This window comes from Hyla sarda, chromosome 10 (assembly GCF_029499605.1).
Source record: "Hyla sarda isolate aHylSar1 chromosome 10, aHylSar1.hap1, whole genome shotgun sequence".
NCBI lineage: Eukaryota > Metazoa > Chordata > Amphibia > Anura > Hylidae > Hyla > Hyla sarda.
Window position 1 is genome coordinate 12,410,047 of NC_079198.1, and position 17,566 is coordinate 12,427,612.

General features: G+C 45.5%; 1 protein-coding gene across 1 annotated transcript in view; it reads left to right on the plus strand.

Annotated features, from left to right (window-relative positions):
* Positions 1-12,401: 12,401 nt before the first annotated feature.
* Positions 12,402-17,566, plus strand: part of KCNN4 (potassium calcium-activated channel subfamily N member 4) — an 81,190-nt gene continuing 76,025 nt past the window's right edge. Inside the window, exon 1 of the mRNA XM_056542551.1 lies at positions 12,402-13,028. Coding sequence (XP_056398526.1) covers positions 12,738-13,028 — 291 coding nt within the window. The 5' untranslated portion in view covers positions 12,402-12,737. The remainder of the gene's footprint in view (positions 13,029-17,566) is intronic.

Genomic DNA, 17,566 nt, shown 5'->3' on the forward strand with positions numbered 1-17,566 from the left:
CACATGGGGCACCGTAAACGGCTATCCAGTGGTAGCTGAAGCAGTCTGCGCTGCCGGATAGCCGTTTATGCGATCGCCCCGACATAAAAAAGCATCGTATGTTGATGCCGCCTTCAACATGCGATGGCCTCTGAGAGTGATTGTATGTTGAAATGATCGTATGTCGGGGCCATGGTAGGTCGAGGGGTCACTGTATAAAGAATGTCAGTGGGTCCAACGCTATATGCTGCCAGGCTGCTCGAGTCAGTCCTCAACCATGGGACACCACAATATTGTTGGGTTTGTATTACAGTGAAATGTTGTTTCAGATTCGCAGGATTTTACTCTGTTTGCTTAGTTTAAAGCCTCTTTTTTCTCTTCGTGATTTTTAGCCCAACAACAGTCAAGAACAAAATCGGAGATCGGGGCACTCCGCCCCTAGACATCTTATCCCCTATGCTGGGGACCCCCACGATCTCGGCTGCGACACCCCAGACATCCGGTGCACGGAGCTAACTTCGATCGGTGCCGGATGACTGGCGATGCGGGGCAGAGGTTCCTGACATCACGGCCACGCCCCACTAGTGATGTAATTGCCACGCCCCCTCAATGCAAGTCTATGGGAGGGGGAAAGATGGCCGTCACGCCTCCTCCCATAGACTTGCATTGGGTGTGGCCATAACGCCACGAGTCTCCAGCGCCACATCAAACACCAGCTGCTGCAGGGAGCTCGCGGGGGTCCCCTTTGGATAGGGGATAAGATGTCTAGGGGCAGAGTACTCCTTTAACATAACAGTGGGCACGAATACTTATAGCCAGAGGGCGACATACCTCACCCAGGATACCCATCCATAATTTTATTGATATTAGAAGACAATTCTTCATTTGTAACCCAGGACTGATACAGTCATAACTGACCGGAGGACACGCCGAGTACCTGCCCGAGCACACGCAGGATGTGTGAACCCCCTTTCTCTTATAAACAAAGATGTTTCCACATCGGTTACAGTAAATGAATGCGGAGCATTGATGGTGAGCGCCAGGGATGACTAATTGGCCACTAATACGTTTACGTGACAGTGGTGAATAAGCCCTTTGTTGGCGCAGGTTGGCGAACGTGAATGGGGTGACGTAACAGGGTCGGAGCTGGCAGCGCTACGTGTGAATGTTGTTTCTTTATTGCGTCACTTTAGATTCCAGATGAAGAAGATGATGGAAAGTTACTATTGTTTGTAAGAATTACATGACACTAATTCAGCCGAGAATTTCCTCCCTAAAATCCACAAATTCATTGGTGCTCTGATGTCTGATTGCGGGGGTCCCGCCGCTGGAGACCCCCTCCAGATGGGCATCAAAGTCTGGCTAAGGAAGGTCCCGGGAACGGACAAAATTGGACTCCATCTGGGAAACAGAGCCCCACACGGTGATGGCTATACCCTATGTGTACAAAGTTCAGAAGCCTGGGTATGAGCCACAAGTCGTCCACCGAAATCATATAGGGGGAGATTTATCAAAACCTGTGCAGAGGAAAACTTGCCCAGTTGCCCATAGCAACCAATCAGCTCGCTGCTTTCATTTTTATGAAGGCCTGTGAAAAATGAAAGAAGCCATCTGACTGGTTGCTATGGGCAACTGGGCACGTTTTCTTCTGCACAGGTTTTGATAAATCTCCCCCATCAAGATCTGCCTAAAAGAAGATCTCCCAGTACTTCCTCCACCGCCTCCTCGACCTGCGAGGGAATATGTTCCTGGAAAAGGGATTCATCCATCCATGTTCTCTCCCAGTCAGCCAGCATTCATCTGTTTGCCTCCAGCACCAGGACTGGTCCGGCCAACGTTAGTCAACGTGCCCGATCCTGCTCTATCGCCGTTGGCTCCAGCTTATATACCAGCTTTCGGAGTGCCAGCAATAGCTCCGGCTTCTCCGATTCAAGTACCAGTGGTGTCTCCAGAGGTGGTTCTGCGAAGACCCCAAAGGTCCACACAAGGTCAAATACCAGCAAGGTATAGAGAGTAGAAGTACTCATGTATAAAAGTTATACTTATGTCTACGGTGGTCCCTCAACATACGATGGTAATCCGTTCCAAATGGAGGGATCCGTGCAATGTAAAGTATAGGACAGTGGTCTACAACCTGCGGCCCTCCAGATGTTGCAAAACTACAACACCCAGCATGCCCGGACAGCCAACGGCTGTCCGGGCATGCTGGGAGTTGTAGTTTTGCAACATCTGGAGGTCCGCAGGTTGAAGACCACTGGTAGAGGAAGTTGTACTCACCTGTCCCCGCCGCTCCGGACCATCACCGCTCGTCACCGCTTCCCTGGATGTCACCTTCCATCACTGTCGCCGCGTCCCCGAGGTGTCCCCGACGCTCCGGCAAGGCCTCTGTTTCCCCGGCATCCTCGCTCTCTGTCGCCGCCATCACGTCGCTACACACGCCGCTCCTATTAGATGACAGGACGGCGTGCGCAGCGACATGGCGACGATGATGGAGAGTGCCGACGATGCCGGGGATCCCGAAGAGGACGCGCTGGAGCCCCGAGGACAGGTAAGTGATCGTCAGCGGACCACACGGGGCACCGTAAACGGCTATCCAGGGGCAGCTGAAGCAGTCTGCGCTGCCGGATAGCCGTTTATGCAATGGCCCCGACATACAAAAGCATTGTATGTTGATGCTGCCTCTGAGAGTGATCGTATGTTGAAATGATCGTATGTCGGGGCCATCGTAGGTCGGGGGGGGGGAGGGTCACTGTAGTAGTATAGAATGCTTAATCCTAACTCATTTCATGTACAGATAGTCATTCATGTACATAGTATATCTTATGTAAGTACTATAGTCAAATGTCACATGTCTAGTCAGGACTGTAGCGAACCAGTTTATATATCCAGTCCATAATAGTCATTTAAAGTCTAATGTCTATTGTTTCCTATACAGGATGCTCTTGTGGCCAGAGAGTTCTCCTGGAGGTGTAAGTAACACGTATAGTGACAGAGCTACTGTGTATATATAGGTAACATTCTCATGTGTATTGTCAGAAAATGTGTATTCACTAGTCTAACGTTATGAGGAGAAGTAGCTAAAAGCCAAAGGGCCCCATTAGCACAGGCATTTGGGTAGAAAGCCTCAGGCAGCACGATCCGAACTCATCTTTATTCTCCAGCAAGCAGTTACAAGTCCAAAAAGTTCCCATATGTTTACATCTTATTGTCCCAGTTCTCAAAACCCAAAAAACAAAATGGAGCATGTACGGATGTTAATTGCAATGCCACTTGGACTCTTCATCAGTTCACCAGCCTTGTGAAGGACATTGATTCAAAAGTCCCAGGAACTGTTTCTATTGTTGCTACCTGGCCTCAGTGGCCACTTCATATTCGTCCGCCCTCCAGGACTGGGCGTCGAGGACGTCTGTTGTTAAGAGGGGGAGTTTGTGGTGGCCCAGTGCAGGAGTTGCACCCCTGTTCCATTGCTGCCCTGTCAGGTGGACTCTATTTCAGTGACTCCTGGACCTCCCTTTCTTCTATGTTCCATAAACAGTACTGAGTCCCTATGTTATCTAATGTAATGTGTATGTATTGTTATGTGCCTTTAAATACTGTTGTTATGTGTTGTAACGAAGGAAGGTACCAGTGACCATGTGACCTATAGATTGACCTATGGGACCCCTCTAGAGTCTCCCCCATAAAAACCCTGGGAGGAGCTAGTTCAGTCTCTTAAGATTAGTTCTCTACTGAGTGCAGCAAGGTCGAGTCCTGAGAAAGAGTGTCTGGACCTGAAGAGGCCTAAAGTCTACCACACAGCCACGCTTCCACAAATCCGCTACCCCACAGGTGAACGTCAAAACCTGGTAAGCTACATACGGGGTGAAGTCTGTGAAGTCAGTCTAGTCAAGTCAGTCAAGATCAGTCTGTATCAAGTCAGCATGGACCTGCAGCAAGTTGTCCAAATCCACTATATGTCCCAGTGAGGCCTAAAGTCTCTGAAGTCACTGGTCACTTCCTTGGGCCTAACTGAGCTGTCAAGACTGTTACACCTGTCTACCTCAGTAAAGCTGCCGTTCCGTAACTTGGCGTCAGAGTCATTATTTGCCCCGTGCCTATCCCAGGATCCAGTGGTATACCTTTGGGTGGTGCACCTTTGGGTGGTGCAGAGGTTAAACCACGCCCTGGAATGACGATACAAGGGGTTAATGCCATCTGCCTCTAAGGTAATAACATCTGCCCTCATCACACCCCGTTACCACAATGCTACGGACAGTCCAGATCTGAGAAACATGTGTGGTGTCCCGGTACCGTATTGCATACCGTACCTTGGTTAGGGGTCCCCAAAGTCAGAGTTCCTAGTAACTGTGGGATTCCGCATCTTTAGTCATCCCCTAATCACCCCTCAAATAGTTAATATTTTGCTAAAATAAATGTAAATACTGTATAGAAAGTGTATACTTACCTTACATAGCGTCGCAGGGCCTGCGGGTCATGTGACTGTAGTTTAGTCTCTATGGTAGGTAAAAGGACCTTTGGAGGTTATGGGTCATGTTATACCCACAATACCTTGTAAAGCTGATTGACAGATGGTGTGAACCAATCCTAAAACGGCCAGCCCCTGCCCATATAAGGGAGCTGTGGCCATTAATCGCTCTCTTTCCTCGTGGGCTGCTGATGAGTAAAGATCTGCGCAGCTGTCATCGGCAAACACTGGGCCAAAGCCTGCCGGCCTCAGCTCGAATCAAACAGTGAGTTCTTACAAACTTCCCCGCTACTTCTAGCAAGGACCCTGGACCTAAACATAACCCTAAATCCAGCGGATCTGCGCATACTAAATCCTACTAAGCTGAAGAACTTACAAAAGTCCCAACCAACAGTCAATCTCAGCTGCGCTGTTCATAGACTCTGTTACAAAGACTGTTCCTGTTATCCCAGGTTACAGAAAATCTTCAGTAAAGTTTCGGAAAGTTTTCAGCAAAGCTCTGGTTGTGGACATTGCATTTATTGTACATCTCCCTATCGCTTTTGGGAAGGGTGTCGATAGGCCAAGCATCACAGTATTAACCCTCACCCTGGCGTCACGACTGACAAGAGTTCATTATAACCGTGATATACCTCACAGCGACACCCCAACTGCCATACACCCCCTCAAGGCACCACACATGTCAATGGCCGGAAGAACTGTCCAATCAGAATGGACATTCACTGGTAAAACCCCTGTATTACTGAAGTGCATGCACTGACTGGTGTCTGGTAGAGCCCCCTACAGTACAGGGAGGTATTACATATTCTGTACTCTTTACCTGTATTACTAAAGTGCATGCAGTGACTGGTGTCTGGTAGCGCCCCCTACAGTACAGGGAGGTATTACATGTTCTGTACTCTTTACCTGTATTACTGAAGTGTATGCACTGACTGGTGCCTGGCAGTGCCCCCTACAGTACAGGGAGGTATTACGTGTTCTGTACTCTTTACCTGTATTACTGAAGTGTATGCACTGACTGGTGTCTGGTAGCGCCCCCTACAGTACAGGGAGGTATTACATGTTCTGTACTCTTTACCTGTATTACTGAAGTGCATGCACTGACTGGTGTCTGGTAGCGCCTTCTACAGTACAGGGAGGTATTACATGTTCTGTACTCTTTACCTATATACATTACATCATAGGTTATATCAATATGTCAGATATGAATAATGCACAGACTGGAAAGAATCCCTCCAAACACTTTTTTCCCCCTGGCTTCTGACCCATTACCAACCCTGTGATGTGGCGTGGACAATTAAAGTCCAATTTCCTACATAAACATCTCTGGCCCAATTAACCCCACGACGGCCACAAGGCTTTCCTATTGAAATGATTATATAGCGCACATTACACGGCACAGATGTGTCGGCCCGCACTCTCCTACAAAGATCCAGTGTCTTCTGATGACATCCATGGGGCCTGTGCGGCTCCATGACAAACACATTATCCCTTGTAATTCCATCTCTGCTGCCTGTATGTGCACAGCATACCGTCCCGCACGCTACGCGTCTATTTAAAGGGCCAGCGTCTAAGGAATGGTATAACGAATGGCTTTTCATGACGGCTTCAGTCTCACGTGAAACACTTTTCTTCCTACTCCGCTCGCACACAATTTCCAAGAATAATTCAGTGACTCAGAAAAAGTGATGTGATTGATCTAATTTCCTTCCTCGGAAACTTTTTTTTCGGTCTGTTTGGGTAGTTGATGAAATTACAGAGTCGTGAAAAACGTAGAAAAGTGTGACACATACGTGTGTATGGAGCGAGCGTGTATACTAAACCATCTCCAGACCGCCTGCAGATCCTGTGCGCACACATGACGGTTCTGACCGCGGTCTGGTCAATGGCGAGCAGGGTTTGGTGGGATGACTCTATATATCACAGTGCTGCCACCTATAGTCAGAAGCGTGAACATCTCAGAGGCAAACCATGCGGCTATGGGGCCCTTGGACAAATGTTGACCATCCCTGGTTGACTTAAATGGGCTATCCAGGAAAAAACTTTTTATATATATATATCAACTGGCTCCAGAAAGTTAAACAGATTTGTAAATTACTTCTATTAAAAAATCTTAATCCTTTCAGTACTTATGAGCTTCTGAGGTTAAGGTTGTTCTTTTCTGCCTAAGTGCTCTCTGATGACACCTGTCTCGGGAGACGCCCAGTTTAGAAGCAAATCCCCATAGCAAACCTCTTCTGAACTGGGCGTTTCCCGAGACACGTGTCATCAGAGAGCACTTAGACAGAAAAGAACAACCTTAACTTCAGAAGCTCATAAGTACTGAAAGGATTAAGATTTTTTAATAGAAGTAATTTAAAAATCTGTTTAACTTTCTGGAGCCAGTTGATATATATAAAATATATATAAAAGTTTTTTCCTGGAATACCCCTTTAATGTGGTGTCCCAGCACAAGTAGCTGTCCCCTGGTTGAGGACTGACTCGGGCAGCCGGGCAGCACCGAGTATTGGGCCCACTAACGTTCTTTTGTATATATCAATTAAGTGAATATTGTGAAATAAGAGTAATATATTTTCTTTAAATTGATTTTGTTATGATTCCATGTATGTAAGTTTAAAGGGGTACTCCGGCCCTAAGACATCTTATCCCCTATCTAAAGGATAGGGGATAAGATGTCTGACCGCGGGGGTCCCATGTGTGACGTCACGCCCCGCCCCCGCTAAGCAAGTCTATGGGAGGGGGCGTGACGGCCATCACGCCCCCTCCCATAGACTTGCATAGCGGGGGCGGGGTGTGAGGTCACACGGGGGCGGAGTTGTGACGTCACGATACTCCAGCACTGTTGCCGGCACCTGGCAGTTTGTGAGTTGGCATCACGACGTGCAGCTCAAAGAGGTGGGTGCCGAATGCAAGATTGTGGGGGTCCCCAGCAGTGGGACCACCATGGTCAGACATCTTATCCCCTATCCTTTGAATAGGGGATAAGATGTCTTAGGGCCGGAGTACCCCTTTAATATGTTACTGTGCCTTTAAAAATGTGAGCAGTGAACCCCATGTGACAATGTGAGCTAATGAGACCCCAAAAGTCTCCTCTGTATAGTAAAAAACAATCACCTCCAAGGAAGGGTGGAGCTCAGGCGCTGAAGGACCAGGCAAGTCTCAGGACAACAATACGTTTATTCCCAGTATGCAACGCGTTTCGCGCATATGCCCTTCATCAGACATTCCTGATGAAGCGCATATGCGCGAAACACGTTGCATACTGGGAATAAACGTTTTGTTGTCCTGTATCCTGAGACTTGCCTGGTCCTTCAGTGCCTGAGCTCCACCCTTCCTTGGAGGTGATTGTTTTTCTCTTGTGCCTAATTTGTGGAGCGGCAGCAGTGGATCACCATATACACCCTTATCCATATTGTGCTGGCTTATGCACAACATGCTTTGGTAAGCGCTACTTTATATTGAGCGTTTTGTATGATTTGGCGTTATTACACTATGGAGCGCTCCTTTTTTGTCTTTTTCTAGTCCTCTGTATAGTGAGGTGCAGGGGAGGAGTTAGTTAGTCCACAGTTAGGCTGGGTTCACACCTCGTTTTGTACTTACGGCTCCCGTATAAGGCTGGGAGGAGGGGGGTGGGGCTTAATCGCGGCACCCGCACTCAGGCGTATAGGGGAACTGTATTTAATGTATGTCTATGAGCCGACTGGAGTGAACCGCAGCCTCCGGTCGGCTGCGTTTTCAGCCGTATGCGGTTTCCCGGCCACAGGCAAAAACGTGGTCGACCGCGTTTTTGCCTACGGTCGGGAAACCGCATACGTCCGAAAACACAGCCGACCGGAGGCTGCGGTTCACGCCGGTCGGCTCATAGACATGCATTAAATACGGTTCCCCAATACGGCTGAGTGCGGGTGCCGCGATTAAGCCCTGCCCACCCCACTCTTCCTCTGCCCAGGTTTTGATAAATCTCCCCCTATGTACCATAATGTATGACCATGCAGCTGACATGGGGCCCTTAGAGAGAGGGGGCCCATACTGGTTGGCCCCATTTCTTCTCTTGGTAGGAAACTATACAGAACTCCTCCCTCCTTGTCAGCATGTCTAATCTAGAGTAACTTTTTAGTTCATAACCTACAAAAAAGCCCACCACATCCTCCACCATTGTATTCCTTTAGTGGTCATTGCTTGCAGAATGATTTTCGGCCCGTCTTTATTTTTTTTTTAGCCCTTTTTTATACTGAAACCTCCCTTAAAATCAGGATATCTGTGCTTATCCTGCTCCGCGTATCTTGCTTTCCTTGCACTGCAGACTTGCGGAGCGCTGAGGACCTGGAGGAAGACGGAGCAGAAGACAAACAAGACTTAATTAATAGGGTTAAGCCGACTTGTCACAATGGCTTCCTGATCCTTCCCCTGGGGCGCACTTGAAATTCCTGTTCACCTGCTCAGTTCCTTCTGGAAAATTACTCTGAATCAAGTGAAGTTTGTTTTACTAAAGATCTTGAACTTTACAAATGAGGCGTGAGGATTACCTGGAGGAGGATGCTCTGCAGAAACCATTACTTACATAACAATGCCCTTAAATGGGCACTCTCATTAAAGGGTACCACTCATCAAAAAAAACCTTTGATATATTATAGATTAATGTATGCAGAATAACTTTACAATTGCATGTTATTAAAGAATATGCTTCTTTCTATTTAATTTTCCCCTTTGAAGAAATGACCACTAGGTGTCTCCCTACTTGTCCAGAGCACATTTCCCCCCCATCTCTTGCACAGACTTTGGACTCCTGCTGGCCTGGCAGAAGTCCAAATTCAGGAAATGCAGTCTGAAGTGCTGGGGACAGTGTGGGCAGCCTTAGCCAATCATAGCTCATCTCACACACAATGAACTGCTCTGGGCTGTGTGTAGCAGAGTGAGGGAGGAAGTTCTCCCCTGTATGGCTTCAGATGATGTCATGTCTGCTGGGGAACGCCCCTTCCTAGTCTGTGAATCGGACTGAGACTGAGCAGAAAATACAGAGCAATATCAAGGTAGAAAACTAAAAAATAATAAAAATAAAGGCCGGGGGGTGGTTTATCATGATGGGGCAGAGAACTGGGAGGGTTATAAAATGGAACAAGATCATGAGTGGTACTCTTTAAATAATGAAATCATGGGACGTGCTCCCATTTAACCCAATGGAAAAGCAGGTAATAAAGGTGTCGGAAATCCTATTTGTTTGTACATTTTTTATATTGGCAAATCTTTTGCCTGATCCCACTGTAAAGGTGGTTTCCGGGACTTTTTACTGATGGCCTATCCTCAGGATACACACATACCTTGGCCGCCTCCATTGCCACATCCATCCTCCTCTTGGCATTCCCAACAGCCTTTCCTTACTTGGACGATCCGCCCTAAACGGTCATTGTGTTGTGTCTGACTATTCTGACTACTCTGAGGCCCCTGCATGTTGTCCAGTGTAGGGACCATCGCCCAGTTGGGGGTGACCGTTTAGGGCGGATCGTCCAAGTAGGTAGGGAAAGGTGTTTGGGGCAAGAGGTAAGTTGCACTCTATCCCTTCCCTGGATGTGACACCGATGATCAGCTGTTTGACAAAGCAGTAAAAAGCGACAGGTGCTGACAGTATAGTACATTGCGTAGTGGCTATGCTGGGTTACTGCAGTTGTGCTCCCATTGAGTTAAAGGGATACTCCACTGGAAAAAAAAAATTTTTATCAACTGGTGCCAGAAAGTTTAACAGATTTGTAAATTACTTCTATTAAAAAATATTAAATCCTTCCAGTACTTATCAGCTGCTGTATGCTCCACAGGAAGTTATTTTCTTTTTAGTTTTTAAAAAGTAAAATAAAAAGAAATGAAGCGATATGATTGGTTACTATGGGAAACTGCTCCATTTTCCCCCTGCACAGGGTTTGATAAACCTCCCCCATAGAGATCTGGGTTGGGGAAAGGGACACTTGGAAAAAAAATCGATTTAAAAGTGTAATTGACTATTTTACCCCTAGATGGCGCCATGAACAATGTCTGTATTGATGACTCAAAGGTAAGGGGGAAAAAACGCATATGAATTGTCAGCGCAGTATCTAATATAATAATAATAATAATAAAAAATAATAATAATAGTGATAATAATAATTAATATAATATTATCATTAATAAAAAATCGTTATAATAATATTAATACTAACAATAACAATAATAATAATACTTATAATATTACTACTAATAAAAAAAATAGTAAAAATAATAGTAATAATACTAACAACAATAATAATAATAATTAACTTCAAAATATTTAAATGAAATTTTTTAAAAATATTTTACTTTTTTTAATACTGAAATTATTAAAAGAAAAACAATAACAAGTAAAATTCCTTTCATCCAGAAGCACGGGGCTCTGATAGACGCCAGATTATCAAATCTTCTGGATTGTTGTGTTGCCCCCCCCAATAATTTTTCAGACGTCTTTGATTGAAACTTTTAGCAAAACTGGAATAAAAATTTGCACCAAAACCCACGACCCAACCGCAAGGTGTGAACGCAGGCTGGAGAAGAAAGCCCCCAAAATGAATAGAATATTTGCCACAATGTCCATCTACTTCTCATAAACATGACCATTCTAATTTTGATAATGCAGTGGTCTCCAAACTGTGGCCCTCCAGATGTTGCAAATCTACAACTCCCAGCATGCTGTTGGCTGTCCGGGCATGCTAGTGTGGTGTCCCAGTACGGGAGGTGTTACCCCGTTCCCTTGCTGTCCTGTCAGGCAGCCCCCCTACAGTGTCCCCTGGGCCCCCTGCATCTGTCTCCCCATGTAAATATGTTTCTAATGTATTATACCATGTAATGTTTTCACAAAGCGTTGTCACTTTAAGACTGTTTACCATGTGACTTGTCATGTCATTGTTACCCAGGAGGTACCAGTGATCAGGTGATCTCAGGGGTGACCTATGGGCTCCCTGCTAGTCTCCCCCATATAAGCCCTGGGTGGAGCTTCTCTCTCTTTCCTTACAAGTCTTTGCTGAGGTCAAGTCGAGTCCTAGAGAGTCCAGAGTCATAGGAGCCTCAAGTCCAGTCTGCAGCCACAAGAGGCTACAAGTAACCACAGTCCCAGTATTGTCAGTCTCAGTCATCATTTGTCAAGTCAACATGATCTGCACTAAATTGACCCCCATCTACTACAAGTCCCAGCAAGCCCTTAAGGTCTCTGCGTCACTGGTCACTTGGGCCCTGGCTGAACTGTATAGACTTTACCATCTGTCTACCCTCAGTAAAGCTACCGTTATCCGTAACTTGGCATCGGAGTCATTATTGCCACCGTGCCCAGCCCAGGATACAGCGGTATACCTTCAGGTGATATAGAGGATAAACCATGTCCTGGCATCACGAATACAAGGGGGTTAATACCATCTACCCCTAGGGTAATTCCATCTGCCCTGCATCACACCCTCTACCACACTAGGAGTTGTAGTTTTGCAACAGCTGTTGGCTTCCTGTGCATGATGGGAGTTGTAGTTTTTTTTTTTTTTTTTTTGCAATAGAGTATACTGGGAGTTGTAGTTCGACAACAGCTGGTGAACCACCGCAGGTTCCGAATTGCCTTTCTAATTGATACATACTGGAAAAAGAAGGGTTAAGTGGTCATATTTTGGAGAAAAAGACCCAGAACGATATCCTGGAGGGGGGGGGGGGGGGGTCGGGTAGTGATATACCTGTCAGTTATAGCCCCCAGCATCGGTGCCGTCACCATTTATTACGTTCTGTTACCCGTCATAATAAAACCTCTCCGCATCGCACAATAAAACTCCGGTTAAAAACTATTAGAGGTTTTTTTTTTTCCGTGTGTGCCTCCTCCTCCCCTCCCATCCCCTGCAGCTAAACAAATAAGATATTTTACAGGGCGAACCGTCAGAGAGAGGGAGACAGAGCTGGAGGACTGAGCCGGATAGAGGTCAATACCTTTAAGGGCGCGCGGTGGAGGCGAGATAGAGCAGAAAAGGGTTTAAAAATATCGTTTTGAGAATTTTTGAATTTTTTTATTTTTTTTGGGACATTTTTTCCTTAAAATTTTCTTACAAAAAATAAATAAATAAATAAAAAAGGAGGAGAATTTTTTTCGGGAAGGCAAGAAGAGGCAGGTAACACAAGTGGTCGGAGCGAAGAAGGAGTCTTATTTTTTTAACCCCCCCTTCTCCCTATTGCCGAAGCGAGAACACAGGAAACTTGTGGTTTCCTTAGCTGTCTGTGGTAGCCGGACTGGGCCGGGGCTCTGGAGTCGCTGCCAAAGCAGCACATGGGAAGGAGCGGCTGGCCTCTGTTTACAACATGCCTTCCTGCATCCCGAGGGAAAGCAGCCCGCAGCGACATGCAGACCAAGGAGCTCACCGAGATCGCCATCCTCAACTCCAAACCCAAGGTGGACATCCTACGGGAACCCCCCTCCGAGAACCTGAGGAAGCTGAAGAAGAGGAAAGTCCTGGTGGAGCAGAAGAAGAGGCTGTCCGCCTGGATTCTGTTTTTGGCGCTGTTCGGCGTGGTGCTCATGGTCGTACATACCGAGCTGCTCCGCTTCGCCAGCTGCCAGGTGAGTCCGGTCGGAACTTTTTGTCTTGGGTGAAGGAATCTCCCGGGAGGTGGCACCCTTCACCGTTCACCTGTCCTCTCCAGAGGCAAAAGGGGGCTTGAGCCCCTGCCCCTTTAAAGGGGTACTCCGGTGGAAAACTTTTTTTTTTTAATCAACTGGTGCCAGAAATATTAGTGCTGTGTCCTTCAAGGGGTTAAGTCAAGGCTTCCCAACCAGGATGCTTCCAGCTGTTGCAAAACTACAACTCCCAGCATGCCCGGACAGCCTTCGGCTGTCCGGGCATGCTGGGAGTTGTAGTTTTGCAACAGCTGGAGGCACCCTGGTTGGGAAACACTGGGTTGAGGAATTAACGGGGTACTCCGGTGGAAAACTGGTGCAAGAAAGTTTAACAGATTTGTAAATTACTTCTATTGAAAAAATCCTTCCAGTACTTATTAGCTGCTGAATACTACAGAGGAAATTCTTTTATTTTTGGAACACAGAGCTCTCTGCTGACATCCCTGAGCACAGTGCTCTCTGCTGACATCTCTGTCCATTTTAAGAACTGTCCAGAGCAGGAGAAAATCCCCATAGAATATATATGCTGCTCTGGACAGTTCCTAAAAATGGACAGAGATGTCAGCAGAGAGCACTGTGCTCGTGATGTCAGCAGAGAGTTCTTTGTGTTTCAAAAAGAAAAGAATTTCCTCTTTAGTATTCCGCAGCTAATAAGTACTGGAAGGATTAAGATTTTTTTTTTTTTTTTTATAGAAGTAATTTACAAATCTGTTTAACTTTCTGGCACCAGTTGATTTAAAAAAAAATAAATAAATAAAAAGTTTTCTACCGGAGTACCCCTTTAATGCATCTAGCCTATGGGACCTCCGTGGGGGTGATGCAGGTCTCAGTCAGCTGACGTGACTGCCGGAGGTCCCTTATCTCAGGAATTGTGTTGTGTTAACATATTTAAGGTTTTTACAACCTTTTTTTTTATAATGAAAAGTGCCCTTTTTTCTACTTGAGCCCCTGCCCCCAAAATGTCTGTGCAGGTCCCTGCCGATGGACCTCCCTTATCTCATACCTCCCTTATATTTAGAACCTGCTTATTGCTTTGTGGTCTCCTCGGAGGCGGCACCTTTGACATTCCCCCATCCTCTCCGATGGACCTTCCTTATCTTAGAATAGTGGTCTTCAAACTGTGGCCCTCCAGCTGTAGTATAATTTTACAACAGCTGGAGGGCCACAATTTGGAGGTCCTTGTCTTAGAGCATAATTAGAACCTGCTTATTGCCTTGTGGTCTCCTCTGAGGCGGCACCTTTGACATTCCCCCATCCTCTCTCATTGACCTTCCTTAGCTTAGATTGGGGGTCTCCAAATTGTGGCCCTCCAGCTGTAGTTTAAATTTACAACAGCTGGAGGGCCACAATTTGGAGAACCTTGTCTTAGAGTATATTTAGAGCCTGCTTATTGCCTTGTGGTCTCCTCGGAGGCGGCAGCTTTGACATTCACCCGTCCTCTCTGATTGACCTTCCTTAGCTTAGATCGGGGGTCTCCAAATTGTGGCCCTCCAGCTGTAGTTTAGTTTTACAACAGCTGGTGGGCCACAGTTTGGAGGACCTTGTCTTAGAGCATAATTAGAACCTGTTTATTGCCTTGTGGTCTCCTCGGAGGCGGCACCTTTGACATTCACCCGTCCTCTCTCATTGACCTTCCTTAGCTTAGATTGGGGGTCTCCAAATTGTGGCCCTCCAGCTGTAGTTTAGTTTTACAACAGCTGGAGGGCCACAGTTTGGAGGACCTTGTCTTAGAACATCTTTAGAACCTGCTTGTTGCCTTGTTGTCTCCAACTTTTACCTGTCCTCTCTGATGAATCTCCCTTATCTTAGAATGGTGGTCTGCAAACAGTGGCCCTCCAGCTGTTGCAAAACTACAACTCCCAGCATGCTAGGAGTTGTAGTTTTGCAACAGCTGCAGGGCCATTAATTGGAGAACCCTGTCTTAGAACATCTGTAGAATCTGCTCATTGCCTTATAAGCAAGGTTTTTGATATTCTGTAATTTTGCTGGCACAGGCTTTACAAGTGCTCCTCCGCCCTCTGCTTGCACTGCAATGACATTATATACAAGCTGCTGTAGACAGAGCCTGGATTTTGACGCTAGATCACTCCTATTCAATAGTCTCCACCTGCAGTGCATTGAGACTGTAGTGCAGTGGTCTTCAACCTGCGGACCTCCAGATGTTGCAAAACTACAACTCCCAGCATGCCCGGACAGCCAACGGCTGTCCGGGCATGCTGGGAGTTGTAGTTTTGCAACATCTGGAGGTCCGCAGGTTGGAGACCACTGCTGTAGTGAAACCTATCCAGAAGACCACCTCTTTGAGAAGACCACCCTCTAATCCAGACTACATATGGTGACATATTTTTTTGTTTGCATAGTGGCTCTTTTTTAATATATATATATATATATTTTTTTTTTCTTTTTCTTTTTTTTAATTATTATTATTATTAATAATAATAATTTTTTTTTGTTCTGCAAAAAAACAGCTTTCAATACAATTTTGGGTGGTCTTCTCAAGGGGGTTTCATTGTCCATACCATCTGCTATTGACAGACCCTGGGTTTTGATGCCGGATCTTGCAGAGCATTGCCGAAAGGACTGAATGTAAAGGGGTACTCCGGTGAAAACCTTTTTTCTTTTAAATCAACTGGTGGCAGAAAGTTAAACATATTTGTAAATTACTTCTATTAAAGAATCTTAATCCTTCCTGTACTTATTAGCTGCTGAATACTACAGAGGAAATTCTTTTCTTTTTGGAATGCTCTCTGATGACATCACAAGCACAGTTCTCTCTGCTGACGTTATTATAATAACACTTTATTTATTGTTGTCCTTAGTGGGATTTGAACCCCTACATCAGCTATGCATGGTTGCTAAAATGGACAGAGATGTCAGCAGAGAGCACTGTGCTCGTGATGTCATCAGTGTTCCAAAAAGAAAGGAATTTCCTCTGTAGCATTCAGCAGCTAATAAGTACTGAAAGGGTTAAGATTTTTTAATAGAAGTCATTTACAAATATGTTTAACTTTCTGCCACCAGTTGATTTAAAAGAAAAAAGGTTTTCACCGGAGTACCCCTTTAATCCATAGCCCTGAATGATGGGCACCCGGTGATGACATATGTAGAGGAATTCGTACACGATTGCGGGGTTGTAGTGTGGTGTTACTGTTACGTCTTAGAAAACGTAGCAGAGCTGAACCGGATACTAATCATCAGATCTCGACGCAGAGACGAATTATCTGCAACGTACGATCACGAAAGGCGATGCCAAGTCTTCTGCAAGAAAAAGATTAAAAATAAAGACCCACTGACCTATGACAAGGTGTAGCAAAACTGAATTTGTCATCTGGTTTTACATGGGACTGCAGGTTCACTTACTTATTATAATAATGACTTATTACTATGCCCAGACGCCGCAGCCATGGAATCAGCACTGCAACTTTTCAGCATCTGTATCTTTTCTCTTTTATACATAAAGTAGCAGTTTTTCGACACTTTACTACGCACAGACGCTGCAGCCTCAAAAAAGCGTAAACTCGTAAACTCGTATCTTCTTTCTCTCTCTTCCTGCTTCTTAAGCTGCATTCACATCTCGTTTTTGCAATACGGGTCCCGTATCCCGTTTCTGTACAAAAAAACCTATGTCTCCAAACCGGACCGAAACGTATGCAACCGTATATGCCTCCTCACGTTTTTAAACCGTATACGGATGTCCGTTTGCATACGTTTTAATACGTTTTCCTTGGGGGGGAAAAATGGATACGGTTTTATGTTTGTCAACATTTTAAATAAAGTTCTTTTTTTTTATTGAATTTTCAAAAAAAAATCCCCCCCCCCCCAAAAAATAAAAAAAAAAAAATAAATAAAAAAATATATATGAAAAACAGTATTGTGCAAACTGGATGTAACCGTACGCACATACGGTTCAATACGGTTACCACAGAACTCCATTTTAAAATAACCGTATACAGGTTGGATATGGTTTTTGACCAGGAGTAGTAGACTGCGGTTTGGTGTACCGTTAAAAACCGTATAAACCCGTAAATGATGCAAAACGTACAGAACCTGATACATTTTGCATACGGTTTACAATGAAATGTCTATATATACGGTTTGCAATACGGTTCGATTCGTTTTTTTTCAATGAAACCGAATACGGCAACCGTATCGCAAAAACGAGATGTGAATAATGCAGCCTTAGTAGTCGCAAGTATATATCCTAAGACGTAAGATCTGACCCCTCCTCACCATGTATACAGGTTATTTAGAAAGATACTATTTGTTTTTGAACAGATGTAGCTGCGCTGAGTTTATTAGAGGGTCCATACGTGAGTTTGTCATTTGGCACAACTATGTAACGGGGCTTGTTGCTTGCATTGTATATATAGGATTAGAAATAACTGTTTACTTCCAAAAACAGCACCGCCCCTGTCTTCAGGTTGTGTGCAGTACTACAACTTGGCTTCAGTTACTTCGGTGGTACTGAACTGCGATACCAC